This window comes from Parastagonospora nodorum (assembly GCF_000146915.1).
Source record: "Parastagonospora nodorum SN15 chromosome Unknown scaffold_8, whole genome shotgun sequence".
In the NCBI taxonomy this organism is placed as follows: Eukaryota; Fungi; Ascomycota; class Dothideomycetes; order Pleosporales; family Phaeosphaeriaceae; genus Parastagonospora; species Parastagonospora nodorum.
Genome location: NW_001884556.1, coordinates 175,649 through 201,750, shown reverse-complemented (window position 1 = coordinate 201,750; position 26,102 = coordinate 175,649). Strand labels below are relative to the sequence as shown.

General features: G+C 51.5%; 13 protein-coding genes across 13 annotated transcripts; 10 read left to right on the top strand and 3 right to left on the bottom strand.

Moving 5' to 3' along the window:
- Window positions 1-1,099: 1,099 nt before the first annotated feature.
- SNOG_05545 (hypothetical protein) lies at window positions 1,100-2,603 on the top strand (the record flags this gene model as incomplete). The annotated part of the gene is made up of 4 exons (XM_001795898.1): window positions 1,100-1,242; window positions 1,293-1,715; window positions 1,767-1,933; window positions 1,987-2,603. The coding sequence occupies 4 exons, from the start codon at window positions 1,100-1,102 to the stop codon at window positions 2,601-2,603; spliced, it is 1,350 nt and encodes a 449-aa protein (XP_001795950.1).
- Window positions 2,604-2,891: 288 nt separating this feature from the next.
- SNOG_05544 (hypothetical protein) lies at window positions 2,892-3,292 on the top strand (the record flags this gene model as incomplete). The annotated part of the gene is made up of 2 exons (XM_001795897.1): window positions 2,892-3,146; window positions 3,173-3,292. The coding sequence occupies 2 exons, from the start codon at window positions 2,892-2,894 to the stop codon at window positions 3,290-3,292; spliced, it is 375 nt and encodes a 124-aa protein (XP_001795949.1).
- A 540-nt stretch (window positions 3,293-3,832) lies between these two features.
- SNOG_05543 (hypothetical protein) lies at window positions 3,833-4,081 on the top strand (the record flags this gene model as incomplete). The annotated part of the gene is made up of 1 exon (XM_001795896.1): window positions 3,833-4,081. The coding sequence occupies one exon, from the start codon at window positions 3,833-3,835 to the stop codon at window positions 4,079-4,081; it is 249 nt and encodes an 82-aa protein (XP_001795948.1).
- A 685-nt stretch (window positions 4,082-4,766) lies between these two features.
- Window positions 4,767-5,003, top strand: SNOG_05542 (hypothetical protein; the record flags this gene model as incomplete). The annotated part of the gene is made up of 1 exon (XM_001795895.1): window positions 4,767-5,003. The coding sequence occupies one exon, from the start codon at window positions 4,767-4,769 to the stop codon at window positions 5,001-5,003; it is 237 nt and encodes a 78-aa protein (XP_001795947.1).
- A 179-nt stretch (window positions 5,004-5,182) lies between these two features.
- Window positions 5,183-6,862, bottom strand: SNOG_05541 (hypothetical protein; the record flags this gene model as incomplete). Its single annotated transcript, XM_001795894.1, has 1 exon — window positions 5,183-6,862. The coding sequence occupies one exon, from the start codon at window positions 6,860-6,862 to the stop codon at window positions 5,183-5,185; it is 1,680 nt and encodes a 559-aa protein (XP_001795946.1).
- Window positions 6,863-7,162: 300 nt separating this feature from the next.
- SNOG_05540 (hypothetical protein) lies at window positions 7,163-8,779 on the top strand (the record flags this gene model as incomplete). The annotated part of the gene is made up of 1 exon (XM_001795893.1): window positions 7,163-8,779. The coding sequence occupies one exon, from the start codon at window positions 7,163-7,165 to the stop codon at window positions 8,777-8,779; it is 1,617 nt and encodes a 538-aa protein (XP_001795945.1).
- A 230-nt stretch (window positions 8,780-9,009) lies between these two features.
- Window positions 9,010-10,093, bottom strand: SNOG_05539 (hypothetical protein; the record flags this gene model as incomplete). Its single annotated transcript, XM_001795892.1, has 2 exons — window positions 9,010-9,850; window positions 10,029-10,093. The coding sequence occupies 2 exons, from the start codon at window positions 10,091-10,093 to the stop codon at window positions 9,010-9,012; spliced, it is 906 nt and encodes a 301-aa protein (XP_001795944.1).
- Window positions 10,094-10,618: 525 nt separating this feature from the next.
- Window positions 10,619-12,829, top strand: SNOG_05538 (hypothetical protein; the record flags this gene model as incomplete). The annotated part of the gene is made up of 1 exon (XM_001795891.1): window positions 10,619-12,829. The coding sequence occupies one exon, from the start codon at window positions 10,619-10,621 to the stop codon at window positions 12,827-12,829; it is 2,211 nt and encodes a 736-aa protein (XP_001795943.1).
- Window positions 12,830-14,639: 1,810 nt separating this feature from the next.
- On the top strand, window positions 14,640-17,527 carry SNOG_05537 (hypothetical protein; the record flags this gene model as incomplete). The annotated part of the gene is made up of 3 exons (XM_001795890.1): window positions 14,640-14,731; window positions 14,782-16,484; window positions 16,641-17,527. 3 exons carry the CDS (start codon window positions 14,640-14,642, stop codon window positions 17,525-17,527), a joined length of 2,682 nt encoding a protein of 893 aa, XP_001795942.1.
- Window positions 17,528-18,433: 906 nt separating this feature from the next.
- Window positions 18,434-18,690, top strand: SNOG_05536 (hypothetical protein; the record flags this gene model as incomplete). The annotated part of the gene is made up of 2 exons (XM_001795889.1): window positions 18,434-18,482; window positions 18,533-18,690. The coding sequence occupies 2 exons, from the start codon at window positions 18,434-18,436 to the stop codon at window positions 18,688-18,690; spliced, it is 207 nt and encodes a 68-aa protein (XP_001795941.1).
- Window positions 18,691-18,796: 106 nt separating this feature from the next.
- Window positions 18,797-19,335, top strand: SNOG_05535 (hypothetical protein; the record flags this gene model as incomplete). The annotated part of the gene is made up of 2 exons (XM_001795888.1): window positions 18,797-18,823; window positions 18,907-19,335. 2 exons carry the CDS (start codon window positions 18,797-18,799, stop codon window positions 19,333-19,335), a joined length of 456 nt encoding a protein of 151 aa, XP_001795940.1.
- A 1,925-nt stretch (window positions 19,336-21,260) lies between these two features.
- Window positions 21,261-22,064, top strand: SNOG_05534 (hypothetical protein; the record flags this gene model as incomplete). Its single annotated transcript, XM_001795887.1, has 1 exon — window positions 21,261-22,064. One exon carries the CDS (start codon window positions 21,261-21,263, stop codon window positions 22,062-22,064), a length of 804 nt encoding a protein of 267 aa, XP_001795939.1.
- A 973-nt stretch (window positions 22,065-23,037) lies between these two features.
- SNOG_05533 (hypothetical protein) lies at window positions 23,038-25,815 on the bottom strand (the record flags this gene model as incomplete). The annotated part of the gene is made up of 4 exons (XM_001795886.1): window positions 23,038-24,045; window positions 24,092-25,253; window positions 25,309-25,564; window positions 25,617-25,815. 4 exons carry the CDS (start codon window positions 25,813-25,815, stop codon window positions 23,038-23,040), a joined length of 2,625 nt encoding a protein of 874 aa, XP_001795938.1.
- Between the last annotated feature and the right edge of the window lie 287 nt (window positions 25,816-26,102).

Sequence of the window (26,102 nt, the reverse complement as noted above, 5' to 3'; positions counted from 1 at the left end):
TCAGATGGTGTCAGCCGGTTCCAGTGAGGCGAGCGACAAATGGCGAGCGGCGGATGTGCTGGTGTTGATGTTGATGTTGAAGTTGAGGTTTTGGAGGTGAGGCGCGGGCACGCAACAAAAGTCGCGAGCCTCGGCAGGGTCGGTCCTTCATTATGCCGAACCCTCTTTCCACTTCAACGGTCATCGTGGCTTCTGCAACCACAGCAACAACATCGCAAAAAGGACATTGCATCATGGAGAAAGCATCGTCGACTTCCCGTTCTTGAACATGACAGCCACCAGTGGGGCAAGCGCCTTTCGGAAAATTAGCGACGCTCTTCTCCGCATTTAGCACAAGCGAGCGATCAGCATGCATGCTTCCTGACCTGGGGCCCCGCCTTCTGATACGGATCTCTTCATCCGTGGGGTGCCTCGAGTACCAGATCACTGGATGGCCCATAACTGCCGGGATGCATGACACGACTTCTCCCGTGACCAATTGCAAGAGTCTTTTTTAGCTTACATATTCTCTTCTACCTCACTGACTCCCGTTTTCCCACTGCGCTGTGTGCCTCTTTCTTCATCCATTCAGCTTATCAGGAAGCAGTCATGGCAACCAAAGACAGCGACGCGCACATCGAGGGCAGCCATGATGAGCGCCAACACCATAAAGCGCATACCGGTGCTCATATTGTACCTATCGAGCAAGAAGTCACCGAGGACGCGAGACATATCGATCTGTCGTGGAGATCATGGACGGTCGTCTTCGTATGCTGCTTTGCGTATGATCCCGTCTCTCTCTTGCATCTCCATCAAATCTGACACCCATGTAGAGTTATGTCGCAAGTATTTGTCGTTGTAGCAGCAGGTTCCGTCTTGTCCTTCATCATCCGTGAGCTAGGCGAGCCCGCGATCGCTAGTTGGGTCATCCAGGTAAATCCCCTAGACATTACTGAATGACAGGTCTGATGATGTTTAGGGTCCACTTCTGATGCAGTCGGTCCTGTCGCCTCTAGTGGGTCGACTATCTGATGTACTGGATCGAAAGCTGTTCGCTACCATTCCACCTCTCATCGCCTGTGTTGGAAGCATAATTTGCGCCAAGGCTACCTCCATGAGCATGCTAATCGGTGGCGGCATCCTCATTGGCACGACCTTGGCGACCATCTCCATAGTCCAATCCATTCCATCCGAAGTTCTGCCCATGAAGTATCGAGCACTTGCCAATGGACTTGCAGGATTTGCTGGAACCATGGGTGGTCTGTAAGTACAATCGTGGTATCTTCAGCTCAAGCTCGTGCTAAGAGATGCAGTGTTGGTGGCCTGGCAGCTGGTGCAGTGGCAAATATCAGCCCAACAGGATGGCGATACATTTTCTGGATCCAACTTGCGCTACACGGCTTCACCGCGCTTGGTCTTTTCACTCTGTACTGGCCGAAGAAACGTTTTGACTACCAACGCTTGAGCTTCAAGCAATGGACTTGGGCATGCGACCCGATCGGCTGCTTCCTCATCATCGTTGCTGCAACGCTTTTGTTACTCTCGCTCAACTGGGCTGGTGGTGCTTACAAATGGAGCAACCCGCATGTCTATGCTAATCTCGTGGTCGGGATCATTTTCCTCGTCGCCTTCTGCATGTATGAGTGGAAGGGAAGATCTGATGGGATTGTTGCGCATGTCTTCTTCTCCAGTGGCCCAAACTTTTGGCTGTCAACACTCGCCTTCACGGTCGAAGGGTGAGATTTGACTGCAAATACAATTTTGCAAACCGCTAATAATGGACACAGATGGATTTACTACTCTGCGGTCAACGCTATCACACCTCAGATCATCCTCAACCTGGGCTTTGAAGATAACTCCTGGGACATTGCCATCAGGCAACTGTCTTACAAAATACCATCAGCCGTGGTTGCTGTCATAGTCTCGTGGTATGCGACAAGGTTCAAGGATTTGAGTAAGTTGCCCATTTAAGCTTTCCCTTCGCACTTTTGCTAACATCAACACTAGAAACACCTCTTGTGGTGACCTTTGGCATAATGCTTGTTGCATCTATTTGTTATGCTTGCATTAGACCAAGCTGGGACATTCCTCAAATCGTCTTCACTGTTCTCACTGGTATCGGCTGTGCTGGTCCACTTACACTGCTTGTTGCATGCGTACAGTTCACAGCACCACACGCCTTCCTATCGACCGCGACTGGCTTAGCATTTTCAGCGCGTGCCATCGGTGGCGCCTTCGGCACAGCAGTCATTTACGCAGTCATTAACTCTCGCATCGCAACACACTACGCATCCGACGTCGGCGGCGCAGCAGTTGCCGCAGGACTGCCTCAATCATCTGTTGCCGCTCTGCTAAAGGCTATGAAGGGCGCTACAGCTACTACCGCCAAAGGTCAGGGCGTGCCGGGTGCGAATGCGGAAATCATGAGAGCTGCGTGGCAGGCTAGTTATTGGTCGTATGCACGAGCGTACAGGCTTGGATGGTGGAGTGTTGTGCCTTTTGTGGCGATTGCGACTATTGCTGTTGCTTCCTTGAAGGGTGTCAAGGAGCTCATGACGGAGAAGGTGGAAGCGACTGTCGAGCGCGATGTTTCTGACGAAGAGAACAAGATGGAGAAGGCATGAAAAGGATGAAATATCAGCATTTGAGAGCTTCAACGCCCTCATAAAGTCTCTTACTTGACTCGCGATGCAGGTGTCGACGTGAAGTGGAAACAAACTGCACTACCAATCTCACCATACATACCCGCTCTCACCTACGAATTCGAGCTGCTTTTTGTCGCTCTCATCAAGCTAGATTCCTTACCTTACAGCTTAAAATATCTACGCATAACGACCTCTTTCTCTTCCTCCGCTAGTCCAACTTTTCTCCATACCAATCAGCCATTTTTAACTTCTTCCACATACCCAAGAATGTCTGACCCAGCCGCCGAAGCGCCATCCTACAAACCATCTATCCCCAACAGCACCCGAGACGTACGGGAGTGGAGCCAGTCTACTTCAAACCCCACCTTCACCGACTCCGCGATCTCCACCGTCCTATCCCTAGTCCCCGCGTACGAAATCCTATCGCAGTCAACCGCTGAAATTCTGCACGCCGCTCTTACCCTTCATGCCAAGATGGAGGCGGATCGAGTCGAACAAATCTTCTTGCACGCGTTCGCCAAAGTAGGCGTGGAACATCAACGCCCAAGGGCGGATTGAAGGACGAGCCGTATTTGACGCTGGAGGAGACCAAGATCTGGATGGGCTACCTAGTATCAGGACGCATTGATACGTTCAAAGACTGGCCTCTTGAGATGCGTTTTTCTTGAAAGGTTGAGCATAGTTTGGAGGGCGGGAAGAGAGGATACGGGGCTGGATGCAGCGGAATTACGTCGAGAGTGAGGTAGAGATATGAGAGGCATGAATGGAGCGATTGGTCTTCATCTACTCGGGGTATGAAGTGAGCATTGGGTTGTTACAAAAGGAAGTCTTCAACCTTTCCCGTGCCAGATCAGGCTTAACAACAATACAAAATGTGTCGACCACAAAAGATTTCCGCCTCCAAAGATTCCAATTCAATGCGCATTCCCAAAGAGAAAGATAAAACCCCAATGACACCTCTATCGGCATGCACGTTCCCTCTAAATTCATGAAAAATACAGCTCAACGTCCGCTCGGTAATGAATAGCCTCGCGTCTCAGTGAAACCACAGCACACACTCGCTCTCTCAACTACCAGCAAGGCTCGTACGCGCTAGTCGCTAGCTCGCTCACTTCCAACGCCCACCTCGTAAACATAAATACTGCCCTCCCTCATTCAACAAAGTACACTCCTCACCCTCCAATATTTCACCCTCATCAACCAAAACCATGTCTTCGACACCCCACCAGACACGCCCAGAAGCTCCAACCCCCACCCAGCGCGTCCCCGTACAAGATTGGACCACACTTACCGAAGCGCCTCCGTACAACGTCTCCGCCTCCGTCATGGACACCGCGCTCAATCACGTCGTCCTGCCCCAAGACATGGCGCAGGCCGTGTACAACACTATGAATGTACTCCTCTTGTTCAACCCGGAAATCGCCGACAAGTTCAACAAGAGCATGTTCAGTAGGTAGGCGTGGAACATCACCCCCGATGGCAAGTTGAAGAGCGAACCTAGCTTGTCGGCGGAGGAGAGGGTAGTCTGGGAGGAGTACATGAAGGAGATTGAAGGGCTGACGTTTGTGAGCTTTTATTGAGGGACAGAGCTGGGGTGTGGGCAGATGATGAAAAGAGGGGAGGAGAAGTTGATCAGGGTTGATGAATGAATTGAGTGGGAGGAGAGACATACAAGGCGGAAACATCGAAGATAAGCACCTTAGGGCAATGATGCAAGAAGCCAATGTCCAGACATTCAAAGAAAAACTCTTTCTCTTGTGTACTACTCGCATCTCTAACACCCATACAGCAGAATATCTTCAAACCATTCTCGTAGAGGCATGTGACGTGTCACAATAAAAATTCATTCGCAATATGAGTTCGCCACACATATTATCTCACCTACACTTCCGGCACGCTGCATTACGCGCTAGCCGCTAGCTCGCTAACCTGCTATCTCTAAACCTCCTATCTCCTGCCCGTAAATACAGCGCTTCTCTCGTACAACAACCTCACCACGCTCCCAACACCACAACCGCATTAACCACAACATTGCTTCTACCAAACCCCCACCCGCGCTCACCTCGCATCCCCCTCCCCGTCCAAGACTGGCCCGAACTCGCACCCACCGCCGCATCCACTTACACCACCATCCTCTCCATCATGCACGTCGCACCCAACCACGTGATCCTGCCCCAACACTTGGCGCAGGCCATGCACTATACCATGAAAGGCATCATCATGTTTAACCCACCAATCGCCGACGAGTTGTGGAAGGATGCGTTTACGCGGTGGGCGTGGAATTTGATACCGCAGGGGGAGTTGAAGAGCGTGCCCAGCTTGGGGGAAGAAGAGAGGGTGGTTTGGGAAGGTTATGTTAAGGAGATGAGGAGAGGATGAGGGCAAAAGCCGAAGTGACTCGACAAGCAAATTGGAATAAGAGGAGAGATACAGAAGTGGAGAGGTTTAAGTAATAGCTTCCCAAGATAGTCATACATACATAACCTAAAGTCCAAAATAAAAAATTGACTTAAATCAATGATGGTCGCGGCAACAACTCAACACCTTCCCTGAACGATTTAATCCATCGCACTTTTGATCCTAATGACACTACCCTCCCTCTCCAACTCCATCCCCGACCCCATACCTACCCTTCTCCTACTCAACCCGCTATCACTCCTCAACATCTCCACAAAACGCGACTTCTTGGACGGCTTTGCTGCAATCATAGAGGCTTTGGGCGTGGTGCTCAGCGTGTTGATGAGATTGTATTGCGTGAGCCAGTCGGAGCCGCGGTGGGGGGCAGGCTTGCGGGGTATTGATAAAGTGGGTGATGCTGGAGAATGAGGGATGGATGGTGAGTGTGTTGATGTGTTTGGGCGTGTTGAGGATGACGTTGAAGCTGGGCGTGTTGAGAATGAGCGCTGTCGCACCGGAAATTCCGCTCTCAGTTCCTTTCGAGCGGGTTTTGGAAGTTCTTCGAAACTTGGTTGCCAGCGTACGTGCTTTTGAGATCTTGCTTGCAGAATGGGCCTCTTCACTGGAATCGGAATGTCCGGCGAAGCGTATCTCTGCCGCAGGTGTTCAGCAGGTGAGTCTTCAGATTCAGAACTCGATGCTCTCTCCGTGTTGTTCCGTTTGAAACGCTCTAGACACTCCATAATTAGTACCGGCACAGCGGAAGCATGTGGATCTGGATCAGAAGCTAGGATTGATGGGGTTGGTAAGGGGGGGAGGCGGGCAAGACATTCGGATATGAGCTGCTGTGTACTCAGGTAGGCAGTTTTGTTGTTTGAAAGACTGGAAACGAGGGAGCAGGAGGAAGAGGGTGGACTTGGCGAAGTTCCTGGTGTTAGTGGAGGGATCACGGGTAAAGGCTTGTCAGTGCGAAGATCCTGCATAGGACTATGTCGGCCGAGACCGCGGACTTCTCGAGACCACTCTGCAGAGCCAAAGTATGCTGCATCGGCCATTTTGTAGAATGGAGCGTTTGCGGATGTTGTTTTGTATGGTAGTGTTGGAGTCGATGCTTGGAAGCGTTCGCTGCCGTTGTAAACGCTTAGCTCACGTGCATTAAATCCATCGTTCGAGTTGTTGGGGAGGCTATGCCTGCTTTCGAATTTCGCCACGGTTCTATGCCTGTAACATTCCCCCGCTTCATGCACATGGTACTCACATCCGCGGATAGCTTCCGTACTGCCAACAAAGCCCCTCATCATACTCAGCATTCTCCGCTCGACAGCGAACATCCTGTCAATGACAAATTGCTTGAGAATGTTCGAAGCGCCCTTCTCTAGGAACACTACCTCGAGAACCTTCAAATCAGGCGTCTGTGAAGCGTCCAGAAGCTTCGATAGTTCATCGATGATGTAGTCCTGGAAGTTTGGCTCTTCTAGTTGAGAGCCAGCCATATGCGCAAAAATAAGGTCAAAAGAATCTCGCAATAGTAGTCCGGTGCCCGTGTTAGTCGATGTGGATATGTGAAACTCGACGCGACCAACTTTTAACCAGTCGATGTACATTCTAAATCCCGTGGGGTCGACATCAGGAAGTCTGATCTGTCGTTCGGTGAGGGCGTTCAAAGCTTGTCGCGCGACTGCGTTGCGTAGGTATAATGAGCGTTGCGCTACCGTGATTGGCACATCGATGATTTCGGCGGGTAGATGTTCTGACAATGTTGTGCGGCCCGAAAGTACAAACGGTATTCTTCTGGGAGCTACGGGTCTGCAGTGCCCAAACGGTTGGCGTTGCAAAGTCATTATGTTGGTACCGGCCTTGTCCGCCTTTTCGTTTACATAGACATGTAAAGGAGTGGAAAAACAATCTGGCGCAACTGCCGGAGTTCACCAAAGCCACATACGTGACGGACGTGCCATCTTCAGTGTGCACGGCCACTTGACGATACTTGAAGGGTAAAGTCACCACCCACGTTATGACATGCTGTATGCAAACGCAGCAGGACGTCACTTATTTAGCATCGTTCAACTTCTTCCACATTTACTGAACAGAAAACAAGGCTACCGTTATCTTCCTGCGTAATAATTGCAAGGCCCCACAGAATGTCTCTCAATCTATTCAAATTCAAGAAGCCCTCCGGAGCGAAAGGTAAAACCATCAAGAAAGCGGAGCCTACCAATGGAGGCCGGACAAGCAAAGATATGCGAGCTGAAGACAGTGCACGGGTCGAAAGCGCGATAGATCTTCTCTCCATCGCTGATTGGCTCAAGGAGAATGCCGTGAAGGGTCCGCAGCCTGCTGCAAAGAAAGAGGAGGCCGGCTTGTGGGAATTGAAAGGGCCTCGCCGGGCGACGATTGTTCCTAGAAGAACCAACCAACTTAACGCTGTCAGTGCAACAGGTTCCAAGGGGGAGAGGGATTCAAAAGAAACAGAGACAAAGCCAGCTGTCGAAAGCAACGACGCCGAAGAGCCAGAACGGCCGATGTTCGATCTTCTCATCGGGCACCAAGACACCTCTTCGCAGTATTTCACCCGAACATACTTCCGGGTGGCGGCATCTTCAGTGCCAGACATTGATCCAGCATTGCACAGCAGTGATTTGCTCCATGAATTGCCAGAGCTCAACCCCAACGCCTTCCGACTATATCAAATCTGGCTGCACACTGGCGCAATACTGCCGGGATATCATGGCGCTTATGTTCCATTGCATAAGAGTACTTCCAATCACAAGTGGCAGCTTTTCTGGCCTTTGCTCAATGCACATATCTTGGGCTGCGCGATCGGTGCGTTCGACTTTGCGGATCAGGTGATTGACTTCCTCCTAGAAAAGCTGGGAACAACTCAAGCAGACGATGAAACAATCAAGCATCTTTTTTCTGCAGATCACAAGGATGTTTCAAAATCGCTGAAGTGTTTCGTCATCGACCAGTGTATAAATGCAAATGTTGCTGGGTCCACCGAGCTGGATCTCTTAGGCCTACCACACGCCTTTGCCCAGCTCATGGCCAAGAGAGCTCTTTTACGTCTCTCTAGGCAGACACCAAAAGCTATCGAAGCTGGTTGCGAATACCACATGCACCCGGTCCCAGATGCGTGCTACAAGAAGAAAATTCTGCCCAAAGACACCAGGAAGCAGCAATGGCTGGAGGTTGAGCTTGAGAAATCGCGCAAAGACTATGAGGAAGTCATGAAGAGCTCGAAAGCAAATGGAATCCGGACTGTAGATTGGGAACATCAGAGAGCGGGAGTGAACCGAGTGTCGACGATGCAGGCTGGTGGACCTGGCGTGCCACCGACTACTCAGATGCAAGCGAATCGGTTGTCAGATCCGCTGACTGATGCCTTCTTTGGCACGACCCAGCCCCTGGGTGCCATTGATGACGTTTTGACCAAGGTACCGGCACCGACACACAAAGCACCATCGCCGCCGCCTTCTGCACCGACTGAGCTGCCAGCTTCCATCACACACAGCTCCGACACCATGAAGGCAGCACCCAAGGGTAAAGCTACGGCTACTGAACTCGATGCTGCCGTGTTCAAGCCCGTCACTTCTACTGGCAACAACTCTCCCGTTTCCAGTACGCATAGCACACAGTCCAACGCTGATGTAGAGCTGCGACAGAATCTGGAGATGGCACTTGAGTTCGAGAAACAGAATAGATGTCCGGGAACATTTCCGGTGTCGAGGAATGGGAGCACGAAAAGCATTGCTACTTAAAGGCATGAATGTGCGATGTTTTGAACGAGAATTCAGCTTGGGTTGATGCAGGTTTGGTATTTGGTGTAATAATTGTCGGTTTCGTATCCGTCATTTTTACTCAGACTGTCACAGGATTGATTCGGGAAATGGAAACAGAGTACAAACTCATGATGACGAAAGTGTGATTAGGTATATCTGTTAGCTTGGTAGATTTATTCCGAACTTTTCTTCAACACACGAGCTTTACGTCAAGACTTCTTTCGCAGTGCAGCACCCACTGCTTGTATCCTACCAACATCCGCATACGCGCCTCGCCCAATCTCTTCTGGCCACATATCAGGGTGTAAGATTTTGTACTCAACCAACTCTGCATCTTCCACCCTATTCAATTTCTCCAGAAATGCATCGTGACCAGGGTCGTCGACCGGAATGGCAACCCCGGTGTAAACGATAATCATGCCATTCGATGCCAATATCTTCATGCCTTCTTCCACAATGCGTAACGAGATGTCAAGACCGAATTCTGCACCGCCGTCCGCGTATATTGGTAGGTCTTCTTCGTTCTTCGGACAAGAAGCAATGTATGGAGGATTGCTGACGATGAGATCAATGCCACTGGATTTGAGGGTTTCGGGTACAGCGGCGTATAGATCAGACTCGTGAAAAGTAACTTCTGTGCCAGCCAAGCGAGCATTGACACCACCCAAGCTCAGTGCACGCGGATTTAGGTCTAGTCCAATGACTTCTGCATGTGGGTATGTTCTTGCCATATGTATCGCGCCGGCGCCTGATCCGCAACACACATCCACAACGCAATTCGGTGACTGCAGCATGTGTTCGCTGATGGTCTGCAGAAAGCCAATGAAAAGGTACGTGTCAGGCCCAAAGAAGACTGCATCTGACGAGGCTGGAAAAGATGAGTGGATGTAGTATAGCGGAGTAATCTCTGGTTCATGGTCCGGGGCAATGGGTAGATAGAAGTCTGACACGCGAATGGTCGAACGAAATTTGTTGCCATTACTCTTGATTACAGAGCTTTTATGTAGGGCGTCAAATATGTCGTCTGGGATTATCGATCTGAGTGTTTCCCTGAATCCTGTTAGTTGTGATCAATTGCAAAGAGTAAAGATTCATGACATGCTCAGAACATGGTAAACTCCAGCCGAAGAAGTCATGGATGCTCTTAGCATCTGCGGTAGATGCATGTGAACTTCTCTTCTGAACTACTCTGCCCTGCGTTTCTGGGGACGGGCAAACAAATGTGTACTTCTGCTCTCCCAAGTACTTGGTAAGCGCCTGAATTGCAGCTGTAGCTTCATGATCTTGGGTCATGTTGTGAAGTCTTGTGTACCTAGGTATGGTACGAACGCAGAATCAAGGCGTAGGGAATAGAATCCATTGTTTCCATACTGCACATGTCTAGGATGAACACTTTCACCGAATTGTGGGGCGATTCTGCTGTGTATGTGACGCAGCGGGGCTTTGTCACACATTGACAGGTCAGAGTGACGTTGGTCTTGGCATGATTTGCTACAATGGAAGGTGTCAGCTTCACGTGCCCACGTGGAACGATTTTACGTACTAGTCGACGCGCAAGGATGCAAGGGTCATCTGAACTCCCGCTATCATTGGTCCGGGGCGAATGACCCCAGATCTCGCTACATGCGCTGAGTTAGCGCCTGCGACACCATGACATCGACGTCTCAGGTAACTACTGACCGCAATCACAGCACAATCCCATCGTCAGTGAAATCAAATTCACCATGTGGCGTTTTAGATTCCACTCCGCGGACATAATCTGTCAAAACCGCCATCCACCCAAGTTGAATAGTTTGAGTACATAACACGACTTACATCATGTTCATACTACAAACCACCACGGCGGTGCTTCTCGCATTCATGGCACTGCTAGCATACAAAGAAGTTCGAAAATTTCTAGCGAACAGACGGTCAAGGAGGAAACATCTCGAAACGCCTGGCAGCCGGAGATATGCGGCCACAAACGACATCAAGCCACCCGTCGATGATCATGGTCTATCGTCCCTTTATGTCACAGCTAAGGCAGATCCTATGAACCCAGAATTTCAAGCACACAAACAGCTATACTTCAAACTGCACAATCTCGAGCATCATCCGGACATCTTGCCGGAATGTCGCGAACTACTCCTTTCCCTGCTATCGTCTACTCTCAGAGATGCTCTGGAAGAGCCGGAGAGCGGCATTCTATCAGTTACAAAATACTCACACGATAGGTTGAACTACTTCCTCAAGTCCAAAGACGTCGATGTCACCAATCGCTGGGAAGAGTATTTGGCTCGTCGCAAAGCGGGAGGACTCCGCGAAATGTTCTCCGACCAAGCCGAAGCAAAGTGGTGGCTCAAACAAGCTGCACCGGTGAAGTATGTGGACGGTGCGTGGCTTGGTCACATCAACAAGATCAGCACACCTTTCATGTACCGCAACATCACGAAAAATGCGTGGCAAGTCATGTCAGAAGAGCTTGGAGACGGCGATCTCGGAAAGAACCACGTTCATGTATACCGCAGTTTGATGAACGACATCAAGGCTGGACTACCTGACGCCGACTCCAAGGACTTCATTCAACCACGACATGAGCTGAATGAAGCGCGTTGCTGGAAAGCAGCGATCGCTCAACTACTCGTATCGTTGTTTCCGAATGACTTCTTGCCTGAGGCTCTGGGCTTCAATATGGCGTACGAGAGCTTGCCACTGCATCTTCTGAAGACGGTGAAAGAGCTTCGAGAGCTGCGCCTGAACCCCTACTACTTCGAACTCCATATTTCCATCGACAACGCCGATTCGGGTCACGCAGCCATGGCTATGTCTGCTGTGGCTGAATACATCGACCTTGTAGAGCAGACGGAAGGACCAGAAGCCGCACATGTGGCTTGGAAGCGTGTGCAGGCAGGCTACATTCTTGCCGAAGGCTTGCCAACCACTCCTGAAAGTCCATCGGTGAGAAAGCCACTGGAAGAGCTGTTTCCAAGCAACGAGAGGGAAGCAGCAGTAGTCAAGATCTTTGCGGCGAAGACCTTCGTCGCTCACAAACTCCACTGCAATAGTCGGTTACGCATCGGTCGCCGATCGTTGGTGGACTGGCTTGAACCAAACGCCTTCAAAGACCCCAAATGGCAGAAGGAATTCTTGCATGATCTGAGCAATTGCAAGCCTTGGGTTATCAAGGAAGACAGTTCGAAGAGCCGACTGGTCAAAGAGCTATCATGGGAAGGCAGAATGTTCGGCAGCTTCACCGACAGAGAGGTCGAAGTTGTCAAAGCTTGGATCGATCAACTTGGCGGCTCAACTCCACAACCAGACGCCACGATGTACCTGGCATTCACCCAGCGCCAAGCCCTCCCCTCACTATCAGACACGCAGGACATCCTAACAGACTACCCCGTCCTCTCCCCACTCCCACCTCTCCCTAAATTCCTACATCGCACTTCCAATACCAATCATCCCGTTCCCAAAAACTTCACGAATAAAAACTTCCTCACGCTCTTCTTCACCATGCCCACCCTCCTCACCTCCCTCCCCTCCCTACCCGTCCGCACTACCTCCACCCGCACCTCCTCCCTCCTCCTCGTCCTCCGCGCACAAACCGGCTTTCTACCAGAAACCTGCGGCGTCGCCGGCATGGACGAAGTCCGCCGCACCGCCGTCACCGGGCTCATCGACCTCGGGCTGGAAATGATGGCACTTGCGGGCTTCGAAGCGCCGGCGAATCTGCGCAAGGCAGTGAAAGGGAGTGATGCGGAGTTCGTGGCGTTTGCGGAGTGGATGGTGGCGACGAGTATGCGGTGGAAAGAAAGGGGGGATGTGCTTGTGGGCATGGCGTGGGCGGGGATGGAGGTGCATGAGGTTGTTGCGAGGGAGGGGGAGGGATGCTTGAGTGCGGGAGGGAGGGAGGTGTTGAAAAAGATTGCGGGGAGGGAGAGAGTGGGGTTGGAGGGGTGGAAGAGGGAGGTTGAGGGGGATGAGAGACGGAGACGGGAGTTTGAATGGGGGTATGAAGTTGTGTGGGAGGCGGTTAGGGCGGCTTGGTAGGATGGTGTAGGTATTGTTTGCGTGTTGTGGTCTTATTTGTGACTGTGTGGACCACCACATCCTCTGATCCTATCAAGATTGGGGAGGATGAGGGACGGCGGGAAGAGTTTGAGAGAGGATATGGGGTTATGCGAGGGTCTGTTAACGAGTCGTGATAGAATGGTGTAGTTATCGTGTTCGTGTCATGTTCTCATCTGAGTGTGCCGACTATCATGTATCTTATGTGGCTAGTGTGCGGGAGTGTGAGCTAAGGAAAAAGTAACATCACGTGACTCCCACAAACACTTGCGCATTCTTCACCGACAAGCTGATATGGACGTCATAATATCGCTCCCTCACTACATCATGTCGAGCACCATAATTGACCATTTGCATCGAAAAGTCAAAAAATTACTTCAATGGCGAGGGTGTCGAAATGAGGCTGGAAACAGATGCCCAACATGATTTCATGTTAATCACACTGAGGAATTAGCAGACCAGTAAAAGATTCAGATGCATTCGACCATTGCTTCGCGACTGTTTTGGAGAATCACGCCAGCAACGTGTTTCGGGCGAGTACAATGTCGCGGTCGGACCGTTTGTGAGGCTGCGAAATACGCCGTGATCGTGATCGTGATATGTGACATAGATCTCGATATGAATCACATTTCGCACATTGGAATTTGTTGCCAGCCACCTGCGAGAACGAGGGATCCCGCTCGTGCTTTTGTTGTTGGATCATAACAAACCTGTCTTATATGGGAGTGGTACGACTTGGCGAACGGGAGATGCACGGTATCCCTGTCCGGAAGTTGCTTTCGGCGACCGGCACCGAGACCTAGACAACCTGATCACCGAGCGCTTCAAAGCAAGGCGCGCTCCCATGCGCTGGAGCTGAACAAAAGGGCCGTGGTTGAGTAATTTGAAGAAAAGTGGTCGGCGTAGGGTCGGCATCGAGTTCAGCCGCGCATTGCGAATGCGGGATGGCTGAGTGCTGCGGCACCGCGTCGACCAAAAGCAAAAAGGTGAAGGAATACGTACCACCAACAGGATACGCGTACGATGGCATGCAGCATGCTCTGATGTGCGCAGGGCTGTCGTGCTGCCGTTTCACCCGCGAGCTGTCACTGTTTGTTTAGCTCTGCACCATGACGGATAGCGGCTGTAGAGGCCCCGCCACACAGATTCCTGAAGCCTAGAGGCATGCGCTGCATGCAGACGATGCGTGATCGATGGTTCGCAAGGAGATTGTTGCTAAAAACAAGGTGTTTGCAAGCGCAAGGGGTGCATGTGAAGCGGGTGTGGACTAGTGCTAGCGCGGGGCGTCTGCGAATCGGGGAGGCGCGTGGGCGCGGTTGCGTGGATGGCTGGGGCGTGGCTGGAGTACCGAAACACAAACATTCATGTCCTGCAAGCTGCTGCACGACACTTTACACCTGCTCCACCTCCTTCACCGTCGCTCTTTTTCCAATCGCTGTTTTTCTGTCGACGTCGCTGCACCTTTCACTTCTTCGACTCGCGATTGCAGCGTATGACCGTTTACCGACTCTCGATCCGGCGACCCAATCGCCCCTCCGACCGCGCCCGCTCGCTCGGGAATAGCCTCACTGGCACTCGACCTCGATAAGCCGGCACTCAACGCAAGCAGCGCATGATGGCTACGAGAACAGTCAACCATGCGGCCGCCATATTTGCGGACATGTCTGTAGACGGTCCTGTGATTGGCACTCTGGTCGCCATCTTCGACCGGGCCAAGAACCTGCCCAATGTAAGTCGCAACAACATTGAAGCTCGCCTCGAACAGCGCTGACTAGTCCCGAAGAGGAAGTCTATGGGTAAACAAGACCCCTACTGTGCTGCTCGGTTAGGGAAAGAAGCCAAAAAGACCAAGACCGACAAGCGCGGAGGACAGACGCCGCGGTGGTGAGTGCAGTATGGGAGTGTCATTCGATATGGACTAACAGATGCGATAGGGACCAGGAACTCCGTTTCACCGTCCACGACTCGCCCGACTACCACCGCCTAAAGATCTCCGTATTCAACGACGATAAGAAGACGGAATTGATCGGCGAGACCTGGGCCAACCTGGACGCCGTCATCACACCCGGCGGCGGACAGAGCGACGACTGGCACCCGCTCAATTGCAAGGGCAAATACGCTGGCGAGATTCGAATCGAGCTGACATTCTACGACACCCGCCCTAAGGCAGAGAAGCCGGTGGTCGAAAAGAGGAGGGAATCTACGCGTCCCGAGGGTCAGAGTCCAGCAGTTGGCGGACCACGAGAGAGCATGCCCGTCAAGCGAAGACCGCTTCCTTCCGACCCCACAGGCGCGACACCATCGCCATCGAACACACCGGAACAGCGCGGACTGCGGGGATTGAGGGCGGGTCCTCGCGAGCTGGGCTCTCCACGCCATGCGCAGCCGCAAGAGCGCACCCCAGTACAGCAGCGCAGCAGCCAGCAACCGGACACGCCGTCTCGCAGGCCACTGCCCGATGCATCGCCGCTCAGCGGCAGTCCGGCGTCGAACAATACCCCCCAGCGCCAGCAGGTGCCTCAGGCGCAGGATCCATACACGCCGCCAAACCCGCGGCCGTCACTCACCAACGTCACTCAGCAAAATGGCCAGAGCTACGACTTGTCGTATGCTGCGCCAAAGCCTTACGAGGTGCAAGCCGCCAATGCCGTGCCCTCGCACGTCAGGGACAATGCGCACAACAGGACCATGTCGCAAGACAACTACCAGTCCTCGCGACCGCAATCTCAGTTCTACCCTCCCGAGCCGGCCCACTCGCACTCGGCACCAGTAGTTCCGACGCAGCACACGTTCGAGCCCGAGCCGCGCCAGGACCAGTACCAACAGTTCAAGGACCCTCAATACCAGCAGTCACCATACTCGCACGAGCAGTACCAGGACCCCCAATACCAGGTGGCGCCGCTTAGGCCAAGTAGGAGCCATGATCGCAGCCCAGCCCAGCTGTCACCTCTCGAGCAGTACCACTCTGACACCTATGGTAATCTGCCTTCTCCGTATGACGAGAACGCATCGCATCGCAGGCGAAGTGCCATGCAACCCATGGTGGAAGACGAAGACGACATGCCGCCTCCTCCACCGACACATAGGAAGAATGCGAGCACCCTGCCTCATCCAAGCCAAGAGAACCTTCGCAGTTACCAGGATGAGAGCCCGGCGCCATTGAATATGACACGGTATCGCGAGGAGCCTCAGCAAGCAGCGTACAGTCCACCAGACCCATATTCGTTCGAAGAACAAGTCCGTCAGCAGCCTGCGGAACGTCGTATGACGTATCCTCGTGGAGCCGTGCAGCAGCAGGCACACCGGCCAGTATCGCGCGGCGATGCCATAGCCCCATCCCCTCTACGACAAGAGACATCAGCTTTGCCTTCGAGCCTGATCGCCGGACGCGACCCTTCGCGTGATATGGTGGCATACGAGGCTCCGCCACCATCTTACGAGCCCCAGCCTCGTCTTCGACAGTATTCTGAGCCTGCGGAATATCGATCGGCAGCTCAGTATGAGGCACCAGCTTTTTCGCAGGAATTGGTCCATCGGTCCTCCCTGCCTCCGTACGACTCACCCTACTACCCTCATGATCCGCCCGAGCAGCCACGTCGCAGGTCTCCGGTGCATGATTTTCCCGTTGTCAAGCCCCGTGCGACCAGCCCAAGCGTGAATCCTAGATATTCTCCCAACCCTGTTGAGAACCGCATGTCGAGATACGAGCCTAGCCCTGCAGAGAACCGCATGTCCAGATACGAACCGACCCCTGTAGAAAACCGCATGTCCAGGTACTCTCCTACTACGGTAGATGACCGTACGTCGCGCGGTCCTGCACGAAGCATGCCTACACGAAAATCGGTTTCGCCCCGCCCACCACCCATGGAAAACTCTGGTGAGCGTCGCCTTTCCGGAATCGCTTTCAACCCAGACAGCTTCGACGTCTACAACCCGAGAATGTCCAAGTCGCCAATTCCCTCTGACGATGAAGAGCGCCCTGGCAGCAGGATGGAATACAACGACAAGGGCCAGATCGTCACGTTTAGTGGACGTGTCGTTGACGCTTCGGACCACTTGCCGATCGACAACTGGGCGCCTGAGCCCACACCAAAAGGCACTGTCAAAGAGAAGCCGGCCCGCACGCGAGCACAGCTGAATGGCTCTAGAGACATTGAGGCAGCCAGGCAGCGCGAGGAGAAGTATCGTCGGGATCGCGAGGCCAGGGACCGCATCCGTCACGCCACAAGCCAGACCTTTGGTGATTCCGATGAGCCCAGTAACGCTCTGGTTACCACCAGGCACGATTTCAACGACCGGTACGCCAACGCCGGCGCACTCGTTCTAGCAGACCAATCTGCTACCCGATCCCGTGCCAATGACCGCGATGGCTATCAGCGACGCAGCCCACGCCCCTCATACGACGGGCATGACTCGGGCTCCTATTCCGCACGTCCCGAACCGCACGTCCTCCGCGAGCGCCATAACCCTAACAGCTACAGCTCAAGCCCAAGCTACGGAAACGAAGCTCCCAGATATTCTGGCGCACCGCCGATTCCAGCCAAAATCCCTCTCGGACATGGTGCAAACATTCAAAACGAAGACATGGCTTTGAGCCTCGAACTGCAGAGCATCGACATTGGGCCTGGCAGTGGAGGACGCCGTGGCCGAACTCAGCCTAGGAGGCAATACGGCTATTAGCCTCATATTTTCTTTCTTCCATACACATTTGGTAGTGTAGTTCTTGTTTTTGCTAGCCTTTCTGGCACTGTATAATACTTTGTGGGGAACATGGATGGGAAATGGGTTGGGAGGCCTTTTGTGTCTTTTCTTTTGCTCGATGCCTGTCGATCAGCAACTTATTTGCGGGATCCAGGACATGTCTGAGTTTGCAGCTTGCATTGCATAGAACTTTTTTTGACGCGGCTTTGTGCGCTACACTTCATTTTCGGTAGATATACACCGTGCGAAAGACTTGCAGAGTAATACTACTGTCATACACTACTTTTTGCATCGAATTCTGCTTGTTCTTGTTCTACTTGTGTGAGGTGAAAGTAAAGCGACCCGTAGCTCGCTATGACGGATCTCGGGGTCGTATATTCAAAGTTTTTTCTTAGACTCGGTCTAACGCTCGAGAGATAGGCATGCTTTTTGAACAGGTTGTTATCCGTTACTCTGCGCCTGGGTCTTCGCCTATGTACTTTTTCTGTCTTACATGAAGTTTTACATGCACGATTTTCCTTTCTTGTCAAGTCTTAAATCGATCTACAACACGGATGACCCGCGCCCTCGACGCACCCTAACCCAAACACTTCTGCGCCCTGACCCAAACATGCCATATTCTGAGTTGAGAACTCGCGAATGTCTGGAGGCGAGAAAGTCTGGATGGTGTCAACCACGATTTGCCTTTGTACATCGATACGTTTCTTACGGGCATGCTTTGCTTTGGAACGGCAAACGCGCGCATTGCTAGCGTTGCTCTCACCTGACGTAACTACGGCTTCCACACCTCGCCAGCATCAAACACGAGATATCAGCTCTCACAATCTTTGAAACAATCAAACATGCAAGCTTTTCAGTGGAGGTGCGGACCTCTCGACCACTGTCATGGCCGAGGGTGACACCGTCAAATCTCCTCTCTTGCGTCTTCCCGGAGGTATAAATTATGCCAGTCTCTCCAATCGCGCCGCTACTAACATTTGCCAGAGGTGCGCAACCTCATCTACGCCTACACCACCGAGACTTCTACTGGTGCACTCCATGGCCCAACTAGACCCGATGGCCATCAAGAGCCCGCGCCAATCGCTCACGCTCAGTGGCTCCATCTCAAGCGTCAGTGGCTCGGCCTGACCCAAGTCTGCTAACAGATTCGATCCGAGTTTTTGCCAATACACCGAGAAGCCACTGGCCATCAGGTGTACATGTACCTGGTCGACGTTCCTGACTAAATCAACACATTCATCGACAACCATGGCTGCTGTGACGCTGATATCATTGGTCGCCTTACCATCGATATGAGGATGCGAAACAGCAATGGTCGCCGCAATCTTGCAAGCGTGGATATCCTGCCGCTCCTCAAGATTTGCTTGGGCAAACCGCCAGGTGCATCTAAGTTCCATGTCACCTTCACCGACAGCCAAGCACTCAGCCGAGAAGGCTATTCCACTGGCATCGGTCCTCACATTCGTGCAGGCGGCGTATACCAAGACACGACTGCAATGTTCCACCCCATGGCCAACAAGAAGTGGCGAGCGTTCGTGATGCAGTATGTCTCAAGCTTTGTCGTCAGCTTGAATGATGCTCGGACGCCGCGTTGCAAGATGGGCATATTGCGAGATTACTTCTATGGCGGTGAGCGCTTGGGCTACGACTTCCTACCCATCATCAATGGGCCTTTGAATCATAATTTCAGGAGTAATCTGCCGCGGGAGACAAGAAAGACGTGGGCGATGAGCCTGAGGACTCCGATGCTGTTGTTGATTTCACCAATGACTATTTCGATCGATTAGGAGATGCAGAGAGACAGTGAGTGAACGATTCGAGCATCACTTCTCAATCAGAGATTGAAACGATATCGTAGAGTTTCTCCATGACTCTTCTCTCTTTCGGATGTCTTGGTATCAGTATTGAGGCATTCATCATCCAACCCATCCAGTTGGTAAATGAGTCTATTACGGTCTTGGACGTCAGGATGAGGTCGATTGAGAACTGCCCAGATCATGCGGCTCTTGGGGCTACCCCGATCTTTTAAAGATTAGAAACAATGAAAAAGCCTTCGTTGCGATATGTACGAGCCCATAACGTGTTCTGTCTCTTGCACGCGCCATCTTCGTTGGTCAGCGTTTCGTCATCGGCGTGCTGTCACCAACGGGACGCCGTAGATACTCAAGCTTTTCCTCTGCACCTTTACAATGCAATCTAGAGGCTTCTCTGTGGTTTATGCAAGTATACTACTATCGCTCCAGAAGCTGATGCATATCATGTACTTGAGTGATGATGGAAAGAGAATAACAATACAGGCCCTGTCGACAAGGCCAGAAGATAGAAGACAGGAGCTCAAAACACACTTGCAAATCTTTCGTTGCAGGTAGAAAATCCTCCTCTGCATCCTTCTATCCAGTTTCAATACGCCAGCCTTGAACCTGAACATGACGGCCTGCAAAAGCCTGCTTTAGGTTGCCTCCCATACTCAGTCACCATGTTCGAGATGACTTATACTACCTTTGTAGCACCATATCCTGTAGCGACAGCGGAATGTTTATATACATGGACTTGCATACACAGGTACCAACTAGAATAATGAGACCTCGTGAGCTTACCTTTGAGAAACGCGCACGTGCCTCATCAGCGTTAACTTGATCAAGTTAGCCCTTATTTTCAAACATGCGCGCATTCGTGACAACCCAACATTCAGCATTACAACGACGAACGGCCCAGCATTCACCCCCAAGGTCGACAGCCATGGCCTTATTACGAACGCTGATAAGTGCTGGGAAGAGGGTTTGGAGAGGTAGCGAGCAGTCCGCATCAGCCCGTTCCTCACGTGCCCTCTCTATTACATGTCGGGGCAAGTCCATCAGCCGCGACGAGCTATTCGCTTACACAAATGGCCGTTTCCTCGTGAATGAGACCCACGCTTGCGATCGAAGATTTGTTCGATTTGATGTCGACCAGCTTTGCTCTGTAGCTGCATCAGCTGGTGGGCCACTCTCACCTATTCAAGCAATTGAGAAGCTTGAAGGAGGGTTCAGCAAGGCACTTCTTATGCGAAAAGAGGATGAGCGGGAAATTGTCGCCAAGATTCCCTTTCCCATTGCAGGTCCACCAAAGTATACAACTGCTTCAGAGGTGGCCGTGCTTTACTACCGTAAGCGCATCATCGCTAAGTGCTTCGATCGGGACTAATAATACCATGGCAGTACAAGCACACACTAGTATTCCCGTGCCTAGAGTCTTAGCATGGAGCTCGGATCCGTCGAATCCTGTTGGCGCAGAGTATATCATCATGGAGAAGGCCTCTGGAGTACAGCTATTCAACACTTGGGGCACGATGAGTGATTCTGATCGCTTTGAACTTGTCCAGCATATAACGGAACTGGAAGGTGAACTCGCATCGATATGCTTTCCCGCAAGTGGAAGCTTGTACCTCCGCGAATCGTTGGCTAAGGACGAGGCGCAATTTGAATTGAGTCGTGATGCAGATCCTTCGCAAAAGTTCTGCATAGGGCCATCCTGTGAGCGGCAGTGGAACAGTCAGTCGGAGGAAGACACAAAAATTGTGCCTTCAACAAACTTCGATCGAGGTCCTTGTGAGTTGAATGGGCAACTGCAGTGTTCTTATTTAACATTCACAATAGGGCTGAATATTTCATCTCTTGGTGATGCACTCGTGAAACGCGAGGTCGGGCGCATCAGAGAGCATTACTCAATCACGATGCCTGATCGACCTACCATCTCTACTGAAGGACAACTCGCCGTTCTGAACATGGCCACGGAGGTCATGTCTAGACTAGACACGGGCACGATCATTGACAGAGTTTCTCAACCGGTGCTGTGGCACACAGATCTGCACATGGGTAACATCTTCGTGTCCTCCGAAGACCCAACAAAGGTCGTCTCGCTCATCGACTGGCAGTCGATTTCAGTCTCACCATTGGTTCTACAAGCTCGCTTCCCGGAAATTTTATCTTTGGACCCTGACTTTGTCTTGGACTCAGCAATGCCTGATTTACCTGAGGATTACGAGACTCTAGATGCTGCTGATAAGCAGATAGCCGAGTTCAAGACAAGACAAGCCAGAATGGCGAAGGCATACGAAGTAGCTTCTTCAGTTCACAACCCGCAAGCATACAAAGCCTTCTTCATGCCCTCCTTCCTGCAGGATCTTTTCACCAGATGTGGAGAAGCGTCTGAGGAGGGTATAATCCCACTTCGGGCATGTCTTATACAGATTGCCGAGGCCTGGGATGATATTGGCTTCGAGGGTCCATGCCCATTGGAATTTAGCGACGAGGAGATCCAAAGGCACAGCCAGCAGTTCCAAGAATACCGCGACTTCCATAGGATCCAAGAACTCGCTAAAAAGCTCCTCGACACTGATTCTGAAGGCTGGATCTCCCCCCAGCTTGACTTTACATTAAAGGTACAACAGAATAAGGACTTGCTAGAGGAACTCATGCGCAGAAGTAACGAGTACAACAAGTCACCAGAGGAAGTCCGCAGGATATGGCCGTTCTGAAACACTCGGTAGGCTCTAGTACAGGTACAGAACCTTGGCAGGCCCAGATTCTCGATGATTTGTTGCACAAATGCAGATACAACAACATGATACCGGGACTGTTCTCTTGAAAGCAACACGGATCTGGCGACCGAAGAAATCATCTAGATCGATTCTAGATAATGCAACTGTGCCTCGAGTCATCAGAGGCCACAGGCTCCAATGGAGAGGGTAGTTACCACCTGCGCAACCCAGCGCCTGCTGATTCGACCCCAACCGATACTAGCTAGCATCCTAGCTGCTTCATCGATATCCGAGCGGCTCTGCTGTCAGCACATCTTTACATAGGTGAACACCTTACGCCATAAATTAAGGCTCTGTGGGAGTTGGCACGCTCCATGGTAACGATGGTTCTAAGTCAGTGACATCAGCAGACAAGCTATTCCTCACGGGGAAAAGAACATGAAGATTTTAGGGAAGATCATATCCAAGTGACAACATAATTTCTGCTTCATTCGACCTAATTGAAGCAACGTATCAGCGTGATTTGTAGAATCTCGACTTATCAGGTAGTCGACCCTTTGAACTAGAAAATGAGTTTGTCAGGATTTAGGACGCCAGTATTGGGCCAATGGAGAACTGCCTAGATCATGCGGCTTTCGGGGCACGAACAGACCTCGTAAAATTTAGAAACGATAGGAACACAATGTAAACGCCTTCGTTATGGTCTTCACTAGCCTGGATATTGTCTAATGTCTGCGCCTAATATTCGATATGGTGTGAGTTGGCTCTGGAAAATGGTTCAATTGTCTTTGAAAAGCATCATCATGCCACCAGCAGCAACTGTGTTCTTCGTACAATGGAGTGAAGTAAACCAAAGAGAAGTTATAAACACGCCTTACATCCAATATGATAACACAGAAAAACATGAAAGATCGGGCTTTTCGATCCTCCGTGACGTATGATACACAACCTTGCTTCATATTCAAGTACCCTAACGCGGGCACGCAAGCATCTGATTCGGCCCTGTCGGTCTGCAAAAGCCCACGTGCAGTGGTGTCCCAAATGCATAGGCGGCTCGATCCCCGTACGCATTGATTGTGGATCCTATCGACCCGGGGTTGTAGTCGCAACGCGATGTCTCTGGGCAACTATTCGGATCGGTACTGAGGCATTGAGGAAGGCAAGCTGTAGTGTCCCTGTAGGCGCCGTTACACCTCAGTACGGTGGCTAAGCATTGTCTTCCACGACTGCAGCCAATGTTACAGCTCGTGATTCCAAGAAAGGGCAAGCCGTCGCCGGCTTCGATACCGCCAAGCGTAATGTTACTGAGTACTTGAATTGAACTGTCTGGGTCAAGACTGAGGGTGGGTACATATGTGGTTTGACTTGGAGGAGTTTGCTTCGAAGTCGCGTTTCGTGCAGACGGGAAGCCAGTGGAGCCAGCGACGCATAGCGAGCGGTCATCCCATGTTGCCTTCGCAGCGTCGCGCCAAAGACGCGTTGTGTTGAAGATGTTGTCCAGCGTATAATAAATGCGGCAATCGGCTGCTCCATACTTGAAATGTAGCGGCGTCGTCTCATTCGCGCGCACCTGGTCGCGTATGTTGATAGTGGCATCTGTGATCCACATGCCTGTATCTGAGCGACTGGGTAGTTGTGCTGCGGCGGTACTGTTCTTGATGGTGTCTGAAACAAAGCCGAAATCTTCGTCCAATTCAGAGGCATGGTAGACTCGGGCGCCACGGCTACCACCGACAGCTTGCATGGGGCCAGGCTCGGGACGTCCACCAACTGCAACTGTTCGCACGCCGGCTTGAGTCATCATTTCCACGAACACGGCACAGGCCGATGCGCATAAGCCATCTGTCAGAATGACAACATCATTGGGAGCCCACGGCTGCGGCGATGGGGTGTCAGCTTTGTTAATGCCATATCCGTATGGTACCCAACCCTCGAAAGCAGCGATATCGAATACCTCGTTCGAGAGATTGTAACGTTGCTATGCTTTGTCAGTAAAGCCCTATAGTTTGTAGGGTAATGCTTACAGCGGCAGAGAATAGATCTCCATGATCAGACACGCGGCCATAGTAGTCAGCCCAAGAAGAGAAATTGCTTCCAGTGGCAGCGTTGATGCGATTCACCGCGATCCATTCTTCTGCCGCAGCGTAGCTGTACGCGAATCCGTTAGCGTCAAGGTCCGTCTCGAGCCCTTTCCACCATTCAGAGTAAGCTGCACCAAGAACATTAGTGAGCTCATGACTCCGGATTCGGGTCGCTGCGTACGGATCAATATTGTAGAAAAACTGTTTGAATGTGTTGTAGGCCAGGAACACTTCGCCACCAGAATTCGTTTGTAGATCGATCACGATCCGAGAAATGTTTTGTTGTGTCGCATTTCCGATGAAGTACTCCACAGTGTCTTGGAAGAATCCAGTGTTAGGGTCGAATTGCATGAACGTTGGGACACTCAAGACACCAGTAGACATGTCTTTGAGGAAGTAGCCGCTAACGACGCCACCTCCTGTAATGGCAAGATCGGGTTGAGATACTACTGGATCATTGGGGTAGGTGCCAGAGCTTGCCTGGCACCAGTTGAGCTGTGAGGGGTGGCCACTTGAGCATATTTCTTCGTACAAATTGATGGACGGCGCGTTACCACTGGATGTCTCATTGTGCGCCGGATCTATTGGCCACCAGATACTTCCTTCCTTGTAGCTAGCAGGTTTTAGACCGAGAACGAAGTAGTTGTAGAAATCTCCAGCCGTGGTTAATGGTCCAGGATTATCCAGCTCATTGTATATTGACAGCCAGTATGCATGATGTGGTGTCCCGTTTTTGAAGGTTACTTCAAGCTTGTCTCCAGGGTAAAATGTTGCAGACTGAAAGATACTTAGATCTCCACTGATGTATAAAGCTGGACTGTCCATAAGCGAATTCCAGTCTGCGTGTGGCTCGACATAGCCGTCTGTATTGAGTGTTGCAAATTCTGCGAGGAATTCGACAGCGTCTCTACCATTGATCTTGTTGATCGGGGCAGGTTTATAGCCATGTAGACGACCATTGCGGATATCTTCTGCAATGTAGATTTCTGGAAGTTGCTTTCCGTCTGAGGATGCTGACACGATGCCATACGGGCTAACGAAGGAGAAGGCGTTCATAATGCCAGAGCTGAGAGTGACATGTGAATCATGCATGCGACTGATAAGACTGTGATGTTGTGAGTGCTAGATCAACTTGTGCCTTGCATCCACAAAGTACTTACAGTTGAACATCAGCTTCAAAGCTGTACTGCTTCTTGTATACCCCTGAAGTGATGTTGCGCTGGATGTCACCGAGTACTTCGATTACATCAACAGGTGGTTGTTGATAACCGTGAGGAGGGGTTTTCAGAAATGCGAGTGTACTCTGAAATTGTAGAGTCATGTTATAGTAGTTGATGAAACGGGTAGCAACGGCATCGTTGAAAGGAACGCGTGACAAGCATTCAAACACTTCTTCGGCGTAGAAGATTCGGTTACCTACTCGAGATCAGCGCCATATTCAGCTGTTTGCTGTGATAAGTCAACTCACCCTTTTGCGCATCGATGACAATGTCGCCACAGATGGTTTGGTCCCATGTAAGTGGGGCCCTGTCCTGCCGCGGCACGACCCCCGACAGTAGCGGCTTGGCCGATCCCGGCACAAGGATCGACAACAGCGACAAAGCGCGAAAGAACAGCATGATGCGCACGTGGGAAAGATTGAAGCAAGATGGGTTTATAGCCTGCATTATAATTCTCAGGCAAGCCGTCACGCTCTTTTGTATCGACATTGTGCTCTCAGAAGGCAAAAGGCTTCGAGTTTGGCACCCTAGAAAAGGATCTATCTCTGGCCGCACAGCCTTCAGCTGTATTGGAAGCTCCCCAGAGGCAAATGAGGGTGCGAATCAATTCTCAGTACCACCCTGCACTTGAAAACCGGTCACGATAAACGGTATCTTCTCCTTTATCCGGTGGACGAACAAAACGCTTCTGTTGGCTGAGGATCGTCGAGTGCTGCAGGCATGGTCAGGGCAGC